Genomic DNA, 17,476 nt, shown 5'->3' on the forward strand with positions numbered 1-17,476 from the left:
TCTTTTGTCCGGAAACAGGTAGAGAAATAAATGCCCGACTACTAACCTGTATGAGAATCTGCTTGGATGCATCTGTAGATTCCTGTCCCAAGTGCCCCAGCGTAAAATTGCCTGTCAAGCTCCAGCTGGTCAATAACTTCTTCTGTCTGTGCCTCATCTACCATGGACTCACTTATCCATGGATATTATTACAGATTTACCAGTATCTGGAAAGTTTAATACCATCTGGGTGGTGATTGACAGGTTCATCAAGATTGCATACTTTACTTCATTCCACTAACCAGTATTCCAGCAGCTATTTTTGGAATCGTTCTTCCGTCTTTACATACCAGCCAATCAGCTCCGAACTGCCGTGTTATAGGCCGTGTTTGAAAAATCACAGTAAAGAGCTGTCCATTTGTTCCACTTGAAACAAAATGAAAGGGAAATATATCAAACCTTCCAAAGTGTAAGTGGAAAAGTAATGTGGAAAGTAAGTGGGGAAAAATATGCCCAGGTAGGTACAAAAGCGAGAACAGAGCGGGTCGCAGAAATGCTTTATTTATTTATTTATTTAAATGTAAATAAAGTAATCACATGTTCTTTTATCCTTTTTTTCAATGTATTATAAAATCTGCAAAAAAGTTTTATTCAACAGGTGTAGAAGTCTCCCAGATTGGGTGTTAACATAAGGCACGGTCAGGGGTCATTAGCAGAAAACTAATCAGCCTAGCAGTTATCAAACCCTGCAAAAGCCAGGAAAGGTAACCCTTTGAGTGCCAAGTGAATTAGTCGAAATAGGTGTGAAATTTGCCAAGCAAACATTTTTATTCATCATAATGACCTGCAATGTTTAACTGATATAGGAAATATAATAATTTTTTACACAACATTTTTTAATTTGAATTTATATAACAAATGTGAGCGACGCTAACATTTTTGGCTGATATTTTGCCACCGGCTCTCCTCCCATTTCCCGGCGCCTGTGCTATGATGACAGGCGCCATGACTGGCACATGCGCAGTACAAACATCTGTACAGCGAATGTGGCCCGCTTCTATGGGCTGCTTCGGCAACAGGGAATCATAGTCCTGGCGCCTGCATAATACAAATGACAGGGACCGGCGTGTGTGCAGTACTGATGTAGGTACCATACCTCCCAACTGTCCCGCTAAACGCAGGAACGTCCCGATTTTTGGGGGCGTTCCCGCGTCCCTCCCGCGGCCGGCAGTGTCCCGCTGTGGGGGGGGGGGGCAGTTGGGAGTCCCCCCCAATTTCACAGAATAGACGCGTCTATTCGCGGCCGAAAATGAGGGCGTGGCCTAATTTGCATAATCCATGCCCTCTTTTGCATACACCACGCCCCCTTTTCGGCCGCTCGAGTGTCCCTATTCTACTCTTCAGAAAGTTGGGAGGTATGAGGCACTGCGCATGCGCAATCAGGGAATTTGCTTGGCAGTCCACAGAAAGGCATCCCGGAGGGAGGGAACACCTCCCAATGGGACTGCATTGGAGTCACAGTGAAGCCAGTGCATCTGGCGTCACTTCAGTGGCAGATTTTATCTGGGGGGGCTGCAGCCCTGCAGCCCATAGGTAAAAACCACCACTGGGTATGAGCCATTTACAACTAGAGATCTTTATATTTTATAGCACCCTGTTTGAGGTATACATATAGCAGCCAACAAAATTACTATGAAACCTGACAAAATAGCTGCTCTGCATATTGATATATTTACTCAAAACTGTTGATATGATCAGCATCCATGAAGTATTGCACTGTTACCAGAACAGCCTCTTTAAAACTAAAGGGAAAAGTACAGTATGGAGATATAATACTCTATATATATATTACCATTTATAAGAAATCTGCAATGTGATCATCATTTTAAAAACAAGATAGGATAAAGACTCTATCTGTTTCATACTTCAATGCCAAAGGGATGAGTTTGCGGAAACAATACCCATTTGTCTTCTAGTTATTGATGTGATATTACAATATTACCTAGCTGAATAAAGAAATATAAAGGGAGTGTTCTGTCTGCTTCAGTAGAATATTAACAGGGTTTTATTAGTTGTCATGACAAATTATTGCTCTCCACATTAGCTGTGTGACATCAAATATCACATCACCATAAAACCACAGGCCACAGTAAGAGTTAGAGGATTACATTTCATTGGACCAACTCACCCAGCACTGACCTGGTTGCTGTGGCCCAAAGATCTTCCATTGGGAAAAAAAAGTTTCTTCAATCATGTGCTCCGGGGGCTGTGCGAAATGCCTGGGCATCACCTTAATCCCCTTAGCTATACTATGTGTTCTGGCAAATATCCTACTGTTTTTTCCTGGTGGGAAGGTAGCAAGCAACACTAACCACATCTCAGATGAAGTATTTTACCTCGGGGGGCTCGCAGGGTCTGGACTTTTGGTGAGTACATCATTTACTCATAAAATTTTCATTCAAATGTAATTTGTAGGCTCGTGGGGTGCATGTCCAGGAGCCATGTACCAAGGGGGTTATTCTGGTTCACTCGCAAGGGCAAATTCAGTCTCTAATGGAAAAAAAAACCATGTGCACTGCAGGTGGGGTAGATGTAACATGTACAGAGATAGTTAGATTTGGGTGGGGTTTGTACTTCAAACTGATATCTATATTGCAGTGTGAAACTAAAGCAGCCAGTATTTACCCTCCACAGAAACAATATACCACCCATATCTAACTCTCTCTGCACGTGTTACATCTGCCCCACCTGCTGTGCATATGGTTTTGTCCATTAGAGAGAGGATTTGCCTTGGCGAGTGAGCCAGAATAACCCCTAAAGTTTTCTCGCAAGCTCTCTCCCCTGCACCCAAATATTATTGAGTTAATACAATATTTAAACATATTGCATTCAAATGTGTGTGTGAAATATTCTGCAGATGACTTTGCTATTGCTGCAGCCAATTTAGGTTTATGCTCACTATAACTAGTAAAAACACACAGTGAGACATCTAGAACCCACAAATATACTGGTAGGTTAATTGGCTCCGGACAAAATTAACCCTAGAATGTCTGTGTGTGCCTGTACATGTGGTAGGGAATATAGATTGTAAGCTCCACTGGGGCAGGGACTGATGCGAGTGTTCAAATATTCTCTGTAAAGCGCTGCGGAATATGTGCGCGCTATATAAGAAACTGTTAATAAATAAATCTATCATAAAGGGGATCTTTTAGTAATAGTATTCAATTTCCCTGTTGAGTACCATTTTGGATTGCCACATATCACGGCAATAAGAAATTATTTTAGTGTGATATTATTTATCAACCTTCTTCTATCCGAACACAAGCTTTGATTATGAAAAGGCACACGTGCCATAATAAAATGCATTTATATATCCAGGGTAGAGGATACCACTGTTCACCAGAACTAATTGTCACGGATTCAAAGATACCTTGATACAATTGTCATCTATCTTGCAGCTGTATTGGTACGCCATATAAATGTGTTGAAAAGAAACCCTTATTTGATTATACATCCAACACCACAAAATAGCTGTTTTCCAGGCTTGTCCATAGGTTTATTTACAGTATATGGCATCACCTAGTGACTGTCGAACTAGACATTGTCAACCCAGGGACCGCATGCGATACGATGTTAGCCGATGTTATACAATTTTAAATTGTATACCATCTAATTGTATGCCATTGTATGGCATATACAATGGTATACGATTTTAAATTGTATAAGCACCCTAATGGGTGTTTTCAATGTTAAATGTGCCCCCTATAAGATAAATAATTGTATAAGCACCGTAATAGGTGCTTACAATGTTAAAAGCATCCCCGCGCCACCCCCACTATCAATGCCAACCCGAAGCGTGGCGAGCGCAGCTAGCCCGCCAGGGTCGGTGGTACGCGTCCTCCGACCTTTTCATACCCCCACTATCCACGTCGGCGTGGAGTTGATTTTATATAGTGTGGCGAGCCCGAAGCGTGGCGAGCGGCCGCGGAATAAATGTGAAGTAATGCGCGTCCCCTCGCGGGGCTCGCTGCGTTCGCCATGCTTTGGGCTCGGTGGCTCGCTGCGCTCGCCACACTATATAAAATCAACTCCACACCGACATGGATAGTGGGGGTATGAAAAGGTCGGAGGACGCGTACCAGTTGGCGTTGATAGTGGCGGTGGCGTGGGGGTTCATTTAACATTGTAAGCACCTATTAAGGTGCTTATACAATAAAAAATCGTATGGGGGGACCATTTAACATTGAAAAAACCCATTAGGGTGCTTATACAATTTAAAATCGCATTGCATTGCATTGTATGCCATTGCATGCCATATACAATGGTATACAATTTTAAATTTAATACAATGCCGAACGACTGAATATTGTGGGCGCCGTGCTAGGAAACAAGTACCCAAAAAAGTAAGTGACTTGGTACATGTGTACTCAAAGGGAAACATACACAAACAAGTATATAACAAAAAAGTAAGTGACTTGGTACATGTGTACTCAAAGGGAAACATACACAAACAAGTATATAACAAAAAAAGTAAGTGACTTGGTGCGCTGACATCTTCCCAGTGAATAGGTGACCTTGAGAAGAAACACCATCTTACTTATTAATATGGGGTGAAAGTGAATGCATTGCATGGAAAGACAAACATTACTTTCCTTGTCTGACGTGTGTCTTCACCTCAATAGAGTTTCCATTAACCCCTTCAGTGGCAATCCCGAGAATTTTCCCGGGCTGTGCCTCAGTGCCCAGTCTGGCAAGCCCGGAAAATTCTTGGGATTGCCACTGTTTGGAGCCGGCTCCCTCCCCCCTCCCCTCAGGGTTTCTGACAAGCCGGCTGTCGGGGATAGGGACGTGGCGCGGGGGGCGCAGGTCCAGGCAGCCGCTGATTGACAGTGCAGCGGCGCTGCCCGGACCTGGGGAGGTAGTGGTGTTTTTTTTTTAAGGAAGCGCTCCCCATAAAAAAACTCGCCCAGTGGGGAGTGCTCTCCAAAAAAAAACCACCACTGAAGGGGTTAATATATATGATGGAGACATATGAAAGATAAGAAAATCGACATAGTATAGTGTTGTAAGGATAACACATTTATTAATACATTGATGAGAAAAACTACAATAAAAATACAATAAAATATAAATATAAAATTGTATTGCGTCCTGATCTGTTAGTAACGGAGGTTTACCAGTTGCTGGTGTTTAAAATGCCAGTGTCTGCCTGAGGAAGGGACCATTAGTTACCAATACGCGTTGCAGGAGACTGGAGTGTGTCATCTGTGGAAGGAGATTTCCAGTGTTGTGTCTTTGGAGCACTGAAGGCCTGGCTTATCCGGAGAACCAGGAATACCTTAAGGAAGAAAAGATCTTTCTACAGGCGTTTTAAAAACCAGCATCTGGTAAACCTCCGTTAATAATAGATCAGGACGCAATACAATTTTATATTGATATTTCATTGTATTTTTATTGTAGTTTTTCTCATCAATGTATTAATAAATGTGTTATCCTTACAACACTATACTGTGTCGATTTTCTTATCTTTCATATGTCTCCATCATATATATTAATGGAGAGCCTCTATTGAGGTGAAGACACATAAGACAAGGAAAGTAACGTTTGTCTTTCCGTGCAAGTTATTCAATTTCACCCCGTATAAATAAGTAAGATGGTGTTTCTTCTCACGGTCACCTATTCACTGGGACGGTGTCAGCGCACCAAGGGCCAGATTATCTAAGCTTCAAAAGTGATAAAATAGAGAGTGATAAACAGCCAGCCAATTAGCTCCTGCCTGACATTTTTCAAACACAGTCTGTGGCATGGCAGGTAGGAGCTGATTGGCTGGCTGTTTATCACTCTCCATGTTATCACTTTTGAAGCTTAGAAAATCTGGCCCCAAGTCACTTACTTTTTTGTTATATACTTGTTTGTGTATGTTTCCCTTTGAGTACACCTGTAACTGGCACAGTCTTCTCCTGGTTCACCTCATACCTCTCCGATCGCTCCTTCTCAGTCTCCACTCCGAGCTCCTCCTCTCCTACTACCCCACAGCCAGTCGGTGTTCCCCAAGGGTCAGTCCTTGGCCCTCTCCTCTTCTCCCTCTACACCACCTCTCTGGGCACCCTCATCAGCTCCTATGGTTTTCATTACCACCTTTATGCTGATGATACCCTAATCTATCTCTCCTCCCCCGACTTATCCCCATCACTCCTGTCCAAGGTCTCCGAATGCCTCACGGCCATCTCAGCCTGGATGACCCAACGCTTCCTGAAACTAAACATGGCTAAAACTGAACTTCTAATTTTCCATCCCCCGAACATCCCCTCTTCTCCCACTATCTCCATCAGCATTGGTGAAACCGAGATCACGTCCACCGACCAAACGCGCTGCCTCGGTGTCATCATTGACTCCTCCCTCTCTTTCACCCCCCACATTCGTGCTCTCTCACAGTCTTGCCGCTTTCACCTACACAACATCTCACGCATCAGACCATTCCTCTCCACTGACGCGACCAAAATTCTCATTCACTCTCTTGTCATCTCCCGCCTTGACTACTGCAACATCCTTCTCTCTGGGCTACCTCACACCCACCTCGCACCTCTCCAATCCATTCTTAACGCTGCTGCTAGGCTCATCTTCCTCTCCCGCCGCTCTACCTCCGCCTCCCCCCTCTGTCTATCTCTTCACTGGCTCCCCATTCCTTTCCGAGTTCTCTTTAAACTCCTCACCACCACCTACAAGTCTCTCCTCCTCCACAGCTCCCTACCTCTCTTCACTGATCTCTATCCACACTCCCTCCCGTCCTCTTCGCTCCATCGCTGACCGCCGACTGACCTCTCACCTAATCACCTCCTCCCACTCCCGTGTCCAAGATTTCTCTCGCGCTGCCCCCCTGCACTGGAACAACCTCCCGCCACCCATCAGGCTATCTGACTCCCTTACCTCCTTCAAGCGCTCCCTCAAAACCCACTTTTTTCGACTAGCCTATCCCTCCTCCTAACCTCTTTTGATCCTCCTATCCTGCCTCCGTTCCCCTCCGTTCCTACTTATCCTAATGTATTTCGTTCGTCCACCCACCTATTTTTAGTATGTTAACTCTTATGAGCAGGGCCCTCCTTCCTCACGTACTCACCCTACCTCATTACCTCACCTGTGCTCCTGTCCTGTTCTTCCCTTCCTCTACTTCATCTTCAGTCTCCTTGACAATTTTGACACCTACTTCTGAACTGATGCTGATTTTAGTTCTACCAGCTATACCCCTATTTATACTGTATCTTTCAACACACCCTGTACGTTACCTTGTAATTTGTTTTTTGTTTTCTATGTACGGCGCTGCGGACACTTTGCGGCGCCTTATAAATAAACGTACTACTACTACTAACTTCAGGGAGTCCCGTAAGGGACTATTGGCTTTGCTGCGCCCAACAGACTATTCACAGCCCTCTACCAGAGTCTCCCAGACCAGAGTTTGTGGATATTCTGGGAACCGATGATACAGGTATTTATCGGACTGGCTTCCAATGGTGCTGAGTGGTATCGGACTGAGTACCGGTGGTACTGGAGTATCGTGCTGGTTAATGATGGTCGGTCTGGGAACCCTTGATATAGGCTTATCGGACTGGTTACCGATGATCGGTTTGGGAACTGATGATACAGGCTGATCTGTGCTGGAGTATCTTGTACTGGTCACAGAGACAGGGAACTGTGCCGCAGCAGAATCCAAGAAGCTTGTAAACTGGAGAGAGCCTGGAGCCTTGGATGCAAACTCTGGCATAAAACTCACGAAGTAGACAATTGTTAAAGGCACTGGAGGACTCTGGGAGGCCTGATTATATCCCCTTGAGTGCTTGATGATTGGCTGCTGGCTATAGCAGCAATTAGAGCAGAACCAGGAAGAGAGTTTACCTGGTTCTATCTGTCATGTGATCACACCTGAGCTTACTGGGGTTGCTGGATAGGTGAGCAACAGTCATGGGCTGCACCCATGTCCAGGTCTGCTTGTCAACAATACCCAGTGACATGTAGCCACGTGAGGAACAGACACAAGGACATCATGCCAACTACCTCCAGCGGTAGCTCTGTGATGCAGAGTGCACCAGTGGGCTGTTAAGTGACTCTCACAGACAGTGCGATTACCATTATTACCATGATTCCTGACACTTACTTGTTAACACCTGGGCTGTTTATGATCTAAGGGCATCCACTGGTGTGTACATATCATTACCACCTGTACACACATATCCCAACAAAAGGATCCGTCTTGGCACCAGATAACACCAGCCACCTTCAGGATCTTGTGGGGTCTATGGAGCACATTCACAATTATATGCACGTGCATGGTAGTATATGTGCATGTCCCCCTGTTGAGAATGGATTACAGGCTCATCTACTTGCAGCCAAGCTGAGCTTGTCTACATCTGTATATACAGTGCAGAGGGATCTGTGCATGCATGGCCTGACTGAGTGCAATGGAACTGGAATCTCTGTTAAAACTTGAAATGTATGCGCCACATGGACTTGGCACATATCTTTGCCAGAGATTAGACTTTCACTAACTGAATGTAGGGTGCAAGCAGTGGCAGTTAGGAGAGATCAGGGTTGGAGCTTAGTCTTTAAATAGGGTCTGATTTCTATGGCTGGGGGAAATGATGCTAGTCTGGCCAGCTGGCTGATCAGATAGTCAGTTGGACTGTGTTAGCTTAGTGCCAGGAGTAGTGACAAAGAAACTGTTTTGTTTTAAGAAAGTTGTTCTGTCACCCTGACACATGAAACAGGCTGCTTTATCACCTTGTGAACATCATCTTGAAGCAGGGCTAGATTAAGGGGAGGGGGGGTGGGGGGCTCAGGGGGTCTAGGGGGCCCCTGTGTTGGCATGCATTTTTTCTTTTAGCTAAAGGTTTTGTGCATGGGAGTGGGGTAGTGCTGCTGCTTCACCTATCTGCCAATGTGACAATAATGAATGGTGCTGAGCATCGGGAGCTGACGCACACTGACTGCACAAGTGTGCCGTGCATTACTGGGAGTTGACTAAGTCCCATAAGACTTTGCACAAGAGGTCAGAGGCTAAGAGGCTTGTGCTGAGCTCTGATTGGTGTAGCTCATCATATGCTTCTCAGGCCCATGGAGGACAGCAGCGGCGACGTCATGGGAGGGTACTGAGGGACAATATACATATATAGATAAATAGTTAAGATTTTCTCAATTTACTAATCAGACTGACCATGTAGTGCAGTAGGGGATCACTAAGCACGTGTAAACATACATATTATCATGTTTGTAATATATGTGCTGGGCAGGGCCAGTGTAAGGCTTTTCTGCACTCTAGGCAAAACTTCAATCTACTGACCCCCTAACTTCTAAGCTGCCAAAATGTGGAGGTGGCGTCTTTGAGTTACACAGCCAGCCCCTTTATTAAGTACAACTAGGATGTGCTCCAATAGACATAATTTTGTAATAGGCAGACTCTGTGCCCCCCCCCCCCCCCTACACACACACACACCCCACACTCACACACACAGATCCCAGCACCTAGCAGCCTAATGGTAGAGCCGTGGATGGTTTCCAGGGGAACAGCAGCACTCTATGTATAGAGTAGCATGCAGCACCCAGGAATCAGCATAAGAAATCACACATTCTTTCTAAGCCTGCCCCCGGATCTCCATTGCAGACTTAAGAGTGTGATCCATCCAGCGCATATTTTACATAACATGTATGTTTATATGAAAACATGTATGTTTATATGTGCTTAGTACAGCCAGGCTTATCTTCCTTTCCCAATGCTCTACTTCTGCCACACCCCTTCAACAAAATCTGGCTCCCATTCCCCTACAGAATCCTCTTCAAACACCTCCTACTCACATACAGGGCCATCTCTAATTCCATTGCTCCATATATCTCTAACCTCATCTGCATTCATACACCCTCCCACCCTCTACGGTTGGCCAACGACTGTGGTCTCTCCTCCACCCTGATCACTGCTTCCCATGCTAGAGTACAGGACTTTACCCGTGCTGCACCCCTTCAGTGGAACGCACTCCCTCACTCCATTAGTCTCTCCCCGACCCTGCAAAGCTTCAAATGGGCACTGAAAACTCACCTATTCATCAAAGCGTACCCTTCCGCTACATTAACTAGTCCTAAGGCTGGTTCTCCGACCCCCTGCCTGCTTACATCCTGCTATCAAGCCCCCGCCCACTTGCTTGCACCTCATGTAATCTGTCTGTCTCCCTTTCCTACTAGATTGTAAGCTCCTCAGAGCAGGGCCCTCTTCCCTCCTGTTGTCACAGTCCTCTTCTCTTCACATTTCACTCACAGCTCTCCCATTCTCAGTGACCATCTTTTTCCGCATATACTCATCTCCATCATTGGCCACAAGCCTCTGGTAGCATGCTGATTGAGTCCTCACTACTTATTACTACTTACAATATTTAAGCTGTCATGTGTATTGAACTGTGGCGACCTTTACCTGTACTCTATTTTTGTTATTTTTTCAATGTAATGCTAAGTTTGGTCTCCCTGTACTGTTCCTTTGTACAGCGCTGCAAAACACTTGTGGTGCCTTATAAGGACCAAGCTGAGCAAAGCATGGGGCATAGAGTGTGCATGGGGTGTGGTGGCATAAGGTGACCCCTGTGTTTTTATTTTGAATGCAATAATTATTCTTGTTGAACAATTTCTAATTTTGTTTTTGTCTTTTGTAGATGATTTTCCCAGCTCTGGTATTTCTGGGTATGAAGAAAAATGACTGCTGTGGATGCTGTGGTAATGAAAGCTGCGGGAAGAGATTTGCGGTACAATAAATCAATATATTACATTAGGTATTTTGCTACATAGCCACCCCTAAGTACCTAGTTGATATGATGGCCAACAGGTGGAACTAGGTGGCGCTGTTGCTCTTGCCTATCAGTCCTTAAAGCCTCCTGTATGCTAAGGCTTCACCTAAAACAGTCACGTTAGCCCAGGGAATTAGGCCCACCAGGTACTGGGGTGCCGCCAGGTCTTAAGTTGGACAAGGCTGCTATAGGCAAGGCAACTACAGGACTGGAGTCAGACTGGGACACAGGAAGAAGGATGACACACACAGGACAAACAGGAGTGAACTGCGGAGCAGCACCGGTTACAGGCAGACAAACAGACTGGACCAGAATGTGACCAGCACCAGTTAAGGACAGGCAAATGGATAGGATCCACAGATTAGTCGCTAATCGCAACACCAGAATATACACATGAACTCAGCAAGAGCAGATACATACAGGATATGGGTTCATCCAAAGAGACAAAAACAGAAGCTGTTTCAGCAGGGACATGCAGGAAACAATTACCCGGTATTTCAAAAGCCGGGTAATTGCCGCTAATTACCGGGTTATTCGTCCACTGCTGTCTGAAAGTGGTATAAGTTAAACATCACTGTTTGCATGATAAGACAGTACGTAGAAGAGACAATTTAATTTGTATGGAAGTGGGTATAAGCTAGTGAGAATAAAATGTGTTCAATAAAACCAGTTCAAATAAATAAATAATTATAAAAATAAATACATACATATATATATATAAATACATGAATTAATACAAAACACATTTATATTAAAAAAAAAAGGCTACCAGTCAGTAAAATGCGTGTGAAATGTGAGTTACTGTTGTTCCTGTTTTGGTTATTTTGTTACAGATGTTCTCTTCCATCATCTTTGCTGCCATTGGCCTCGCTGGAGCTGCCTACAACTTTATCATTGCTGCAGTGGCTATAAACCGAGGGCCAAAATGTTATACAGGAACAATAGCTGGTGAAGAGGTCTGGAGATATGCTTTCGAAAACGTGTATGTGCTTTGTTTTAAAACCTAATATACAATTACATTCTACTTATTCAATACATATATTTAAATGTGAAATAGAACTATATAACTACAATTTTACAAAAACATTAGACAGTTTAACAAAAAAATTTTGCATTGTGTTTATTTTTTTTCATGGCAATTCAGAACCAACTTCACTTCAAAGATTAGATTTGCTAAAGGCCAATTTTGTCAAATTGATGTTTTTTGAGGTGCACCTGGCTCCTGGCACAGATGAAGAGCCAGCAGTACACAAAGCCCTCTCTCTGGGGGCAGCCAGCATCCCCGGAGATCCTGGTTGCCCGGAGTGAAGGAACAAAAATTCCCATGATTCCCGTGTGAGCCAGTGACACTTCTGCATAACACAACTGTAAATGTGGAAAATCATTATTGATTAATGCCAAAAAATAATATGCTAAGGGGGTATTCAATCTGGCATCACGACTCTCGGGCTAGCCCGACAGCCGTGACCAGGTCCCGTTCTCGACCGGCTCGACATCAGCTGGGCAGACGGGATTCAATGTCCCGCCTGCTGGGCGCCACTACACCAAGTTCCAGAATACAGCCAGAGCATGCTGGCATTTACTGAACTGCAAGCACCATCATATACTAATATACAGGTCCCACTGGAAATGTTAGTGCCACATAAGCAAAGGCTGTTAAATCACCAACACTGTTATACTTTTTCTTATCATTTAAATTAAGACACTACACATCCATGTTCTACCAAATTTTGTGTTCACCTTATCTCATGGAGAGGAGCCTCTCCTTCCTTCCTTCCTTCCTTCCTTCCCACTTTCAGTTAAGAAGAAAAAAAAAACAGTGGCAAAAACATAGTGGCATATCATTATCAAAGGTTGAACTCGATGGATGCACATCTTTATTCACCCTTAACTATTATGTAACTACAGTATTTATGTATATATCATGAGCTAATACAAAGTGGCTTCACTTCAGTAGGGTTTGACAGCAGTGAAAACTACATTGTTATATTGTAGTTCATTGTTAAGCCGCCCATACACGGTCCGTTTAACGGATCCGTTCATGACTTAAATAGTACACATTGCATCGCATAGCATGCCTTGTGCATGCAGTGTGCATGCAATGCGATCCGATGCGATGTGTAGCTTGTGCAAAAAGTATGTGCAGCATTACTGTACATTTCCCATATACTGTTCTGAAGCCTCTCTGCAATTCTGCACGCATCCAAATGTGTACTCTAAAATACTATTGCAGAACTTGTTTCCTAGCAGGGCGCCCACTAAGCTATTTGCTTATTGGGCTATTCTGCATAGTGAAAGCACATCGCACATCGCATCGCATGGCTTTTTGTGCCTTGCGATGTGTGCGATGCGATCTCAGTAGTTAATTTAGTTAATTTATTCACTGCACCCTGAGTAAAATCGCATCGCAGATGAGATGAGATGAGATCAGATGAGATGAGATCAGATGAGATCTCAGTAGTTCATATGGTAAAACACCTAAAACAGCACCACTCTCCAAGTCACCCCGAGGCGTGGCGAGCGCAGCGGAACGCATCCTCCGACCTTTTCATACCCCCACTATTCACGTCGGCGTGGTGTTGATTTTATATAGTGTGGTGAGCACAGGGAGCCACCGAGCACGAAGCTTGGTGAGCGTAGTGAGCACCACGAGGGTACGCGGATTACATTACATGTATTCCGCGTCCGCTCGCCGCGCTTCGAGCTAGGTGGCTCGCTGCGCTCGCCACACTATATAAAATCAACTCCACGCCAACATGGATAGTGGGGGTATGAAAAGGTCGGAGGATGTGTTCCGCCGCCCCTCGCGGGGCTCGCCACGCTTCGGGGTGACGTGGAGAGTGGTGCTGTTTTAGGTGTTTTACCATATGAACTACTGAGATCTCATCTCATCTCACATCTCACGCCACAAAAAAGGGCCATGCGATGCGATTTCACTCAGGGTGCAGTGAATAAATTAACTAAATTAACTACTGAGCGAACGTAGGAAATCTGGGCACCCTGCTAGGAAACAAGTACCACTGTTGCAAATTTTAATGCATTTATTAGCAATACTTTTTTAAGTTTTTCTTTTTGTTTTTAGGGATTACCTAGGAAAACCTGGAGTATGGGGCATATGTCAAGAAATAAACTCATTTAAAACTGAAACTATTGTCACTTGGAATTTGACCCTTTTCTCCATGCTCCTGATAATGGCAGCAGTACAAGGAGTGCTCTGTGCTATACAAGTCGTCAATGGTCTTATTGGGACAATCTGTGGGGACTGCAAGTGCGGATGCTGTGGTGGGGTATGTTGGCCAACATTGCTATTGCTATTGTCCATTGTTTCTATTTAATTTCTGCAGTGACTAAATAATGTGTAACCAGTGGCAGATTTTACCAGTGCCCACTCCCCCCCAGGTAAAATTTGCCAACCAGCTCAGTATTAATGTGCCATTGGCAGTCCTACCTGTCAGTCAAAGACACTCAAGGCCATTGGGAGGTGTTTTGTCCTTCTGGGACTGCCGGAGATGGCTGCGATAAGCACAGAGCTGGTTTCCGTTAGGAAGCCTCTCCCTTCCTTTCATGCAGGCCAACCCGAATTCCATGGGCTGCAACCTTTTGAGTCAATTGAAGCCGGGGGTTTGCAGTTGCACCACGACAACTGCGTATGTGTCAGTCTCAGCCCCTTCCAGACCCATTGCGCAGATGCTAGGACTCAGCTTTCTCCTCTCTCCCCCTCTAATAAAACAGTAAATTGGAGCTGCCGCTGTGTGTAACTGTTATCACATACATACCAGCTCCATAGGCAGCTCTGCCCACTTGCAGTGCGCACAGTGGCACCTGAAAGCAGGAAGTCATCCGGGTTGCCCATTATACACAGGGCAACCCAGGTTTAAACCTTCTTATATCCTGGGTCAAATTTGGTTATAAGGTTTGGTGCTTTTACAACACACCTCGATCTGGCAAAAACCTGGCAATAACCCTGGTTTGAGGTGTGGTGTGAATGGGGTGTTAGTTTATCCAGCAATAGATACATGTCCATCTAGCTTTCGGAGAGCTCAACACTGTAAATTCTGCTGCATTGGCTTCCTGCAGCTAGGACAGGAAATTTGCAGAAATTACAGCTATGGCACTGAAAGGGTCATATTACTTTTTATAATATGGCAGATGGTCTATGGTTTTATCTGGAAGAACATGAATGTTCAGTTTGTACGAGGTCATCCCAACATGTGCTCTGCCAGTCAGGACAGGTCAATTATACTCAATATAGAGATCCAATATAGAGATCCACTTTAGATCCAAAGCTCTCCTGGCTAAACCAGATAATATTATTTTGTCACCTGTCTTATTAATACCTGTCCTTTGTGTACTCAGAGTGATGGACCTGTTTAAGTTCTGATGAGTTCCCCTACATTCCAAGACTTCCATTTATCAACTAGCAATATGAACTACTCGGATGAAGAAGAGCCTCTATGGCTTCGGAGGAAGACGACACAAAGAGCCTTTATGACTTTAAACCTTCTTTTGTACAAAACTGTAAAACAAATAAAGCACTTTTACGTGTCCATAATTTATATATCTTATGTTATGACATAGAGAATGTGAGATATTAGGAGATCATCACTAAATATGAAATGGCACTAGACACACAAAATAAAACTACATAATAAATCTCTGTGGCATCTATTCATACATCTGGTTGTGATTGGTCATTATATATCCACAAATAGGTAAGCCTTTTGGTGGAAATACAGTATTTACATGTATTGGCTTCTGTGATGAACTATGCACCAGAGTGTAACTTCTTGGCTCCCTGTTTTGGTTTCTTGTAATGACAACATACAGGAAAAGCCTAACTCATATCTTTCCAATGTACACGTGTGATGGATTATTCTTTAGACAAGCAGATGTACTGTATATAAAAAAACTGCTTTGGCAAATCATTTATTTCCATCATAAGGCAACATACAATATAATAGCTGATTATATTACTGGTTCTGAATTAGAAATTAAGGGAAAAAATGGTGGGGTTGAGTCCTCCTAAAAAGTCTCATTTACCTCAATTAAACTATTTGATCTGTCAAAATATGTCTTCCTCCTGTTGTGCTCTTGAGGAAGAACTGTTTAGGTTGCATTAAGTTTGTTCCCTATGCCTATAATGTCTTTTTTCTGTGCTAACTGCATAACATATTGCTGGATATGCATGTACAGATGCAGGGCCGGCGCTACCCGCTCAGCAGCTCCTGCAAAGCAGGGAGGCGCCATGCTGAAAAGGCGCTGTCTCCCTCCCTGCTCTGTGCTGCCTCAGCCCTCACTGTCACTGCCTCCTGCACGCCGCCCGCAGCGCCTGTCTGACAGCGGGCAGGTGGCAGTATAAACACCTGCTCCCTGCACACAGCCTGCACACCGCCCGCAATTCCTGTCTGACAGCTGGCGGCAGTATGGAGAGGCTGAGCAGCTCTCTGCACCGCGCACACACTGTCCTCCTCCTGCGACCTGCCCCCCTCTTCCTCAAGGACACTTACGCTATTGCATTTAGCGCTGTCTGTGAATGCCTGGATGACATGTCATGTCCGGATCCGCCCCCTACCCATTGCTCCCTGCGACTGTCAGCTGTCAATCAAATGACGAACAGGCAGCAGCGCCGAATCCCCTTCCTTCCCTCTTCTCGGTGTGCTGTGCCAGTGCCACTGCCAGTCCTCAACACTCCTCCCCTCTTCTTCCATCTCCTCCTTCTCTCCCCTCCTTTCCCTCTCATTCACGAGAGGGGTGTAGTGGCGTCCTCAGCGTCCTGCCTACGCAGATAGAAGAGGAGGGACTGCACAAGAGTTAAACAGCAAAAGAACAGTGAGTCTTTTATTATACATGTTAATAACACATTTTTTAATAATTGTAGATTTTTTTTATTAATTTAGACACTTTTTAAATAATGGGCTGTTATGTGGGGGGTTATGTGCCTAAAGGTGGCCATACATGCTGCAATAGCAGCGTGCAATGCGTTGTGCGCTCCTGCGGGCATCGCATTGCACAGTACAAAAAGTATGTGCTGCACATAGTTTGTGTACTGCTTTCGGATCACATCGCACACACATGGTATGCAGTGCGATGCGATGCGATGTAGCCCATAAGGTATGCGATTCTCACAGTGTGTATGGACACCTTTAGTGTCTGCAACATTTTGCTGACACAGCACTGAGATGGTTTATGCATACATGTACATGCACCTGAGATCCTCCATAGGATCGCATGTTGCATTCGCTCCCACAATCGGGCTGCAGCTTGTTGCAATGGCAATGTGAAAGGGCGCAAAATTTATGGTTTGCAGGAGGGCGCCGGACACCCTAGCACCGGCCCTGTACAGATGTCTCCTTTTATATCTTTACTTGGACTGCAACACGCTGCTGCTGCATATATGCATTAACAAGGGTCCCACTAGTAGGCGTGTTCATGGTATTTACACCCGCAATCCCATAAGATTGCATGGTGTGAACGGTGTCCCAAAAATGCTGATCCAAACAGCCAGAACAATGTAACAGGACACATCAGTATGTATTACAAAGATAATTTGTAATAAAACTAAAATAATTGGTGTTACATCAATCAGGATCTTATGTCCGGTAACAGATGTTCGGCATTGTTCTGGTGTTGGAATTAATATTACTTTTTGAACATACCACAGTACTTTCATTCCATCAGCA

The 17,476-nt window shown here is 44.6% G+C and overlaps 1 protein-coding gene across 1 annotated transcript; it reads left to right on the top strand.

The window, feature by feature from the left end:
- Positions 1-2,231: 2,231 nt before the first annotated feature.
- LOC146062727 (transmembrane 4 L6 family member 4-like) lies at positions 2,232-15,286 on the top strand. Its single transcript, XM_083174769.1, has 5 exons — positions 2,232-2,405; positions 10,665-10,754; positions 11,630-11,778; positions 13,879-14,083; positions 15,153-15,286. Exons 1-5 carry the CDS (start codon positions 2,232-2,234, stop codon positions 15,168-15,170), a joined length of 636 nt encoding a protein of 211 aa, XP_083030895.1. The 3' UTR covers positions 15,171-15,286.
- The last annotated feature ends 2,190 nt before the right edge of the window (positions 15,287-17,476 follow it).

The sequence above is a fragment of the Crinia signifera genome, chromosome 3 (genome assembly GCF_055691185.1).
Source record: "Crinia signifera chromosome 3, ASM5569118v1, whole genome shotgun sequence".
Taxonomy (NCBI): domain Eukaryota; kingdom Metazoa; phylum Chordata; class Amphibia; order Anura; family Myobatrachidae; genus Crinia; species Crinia signifera.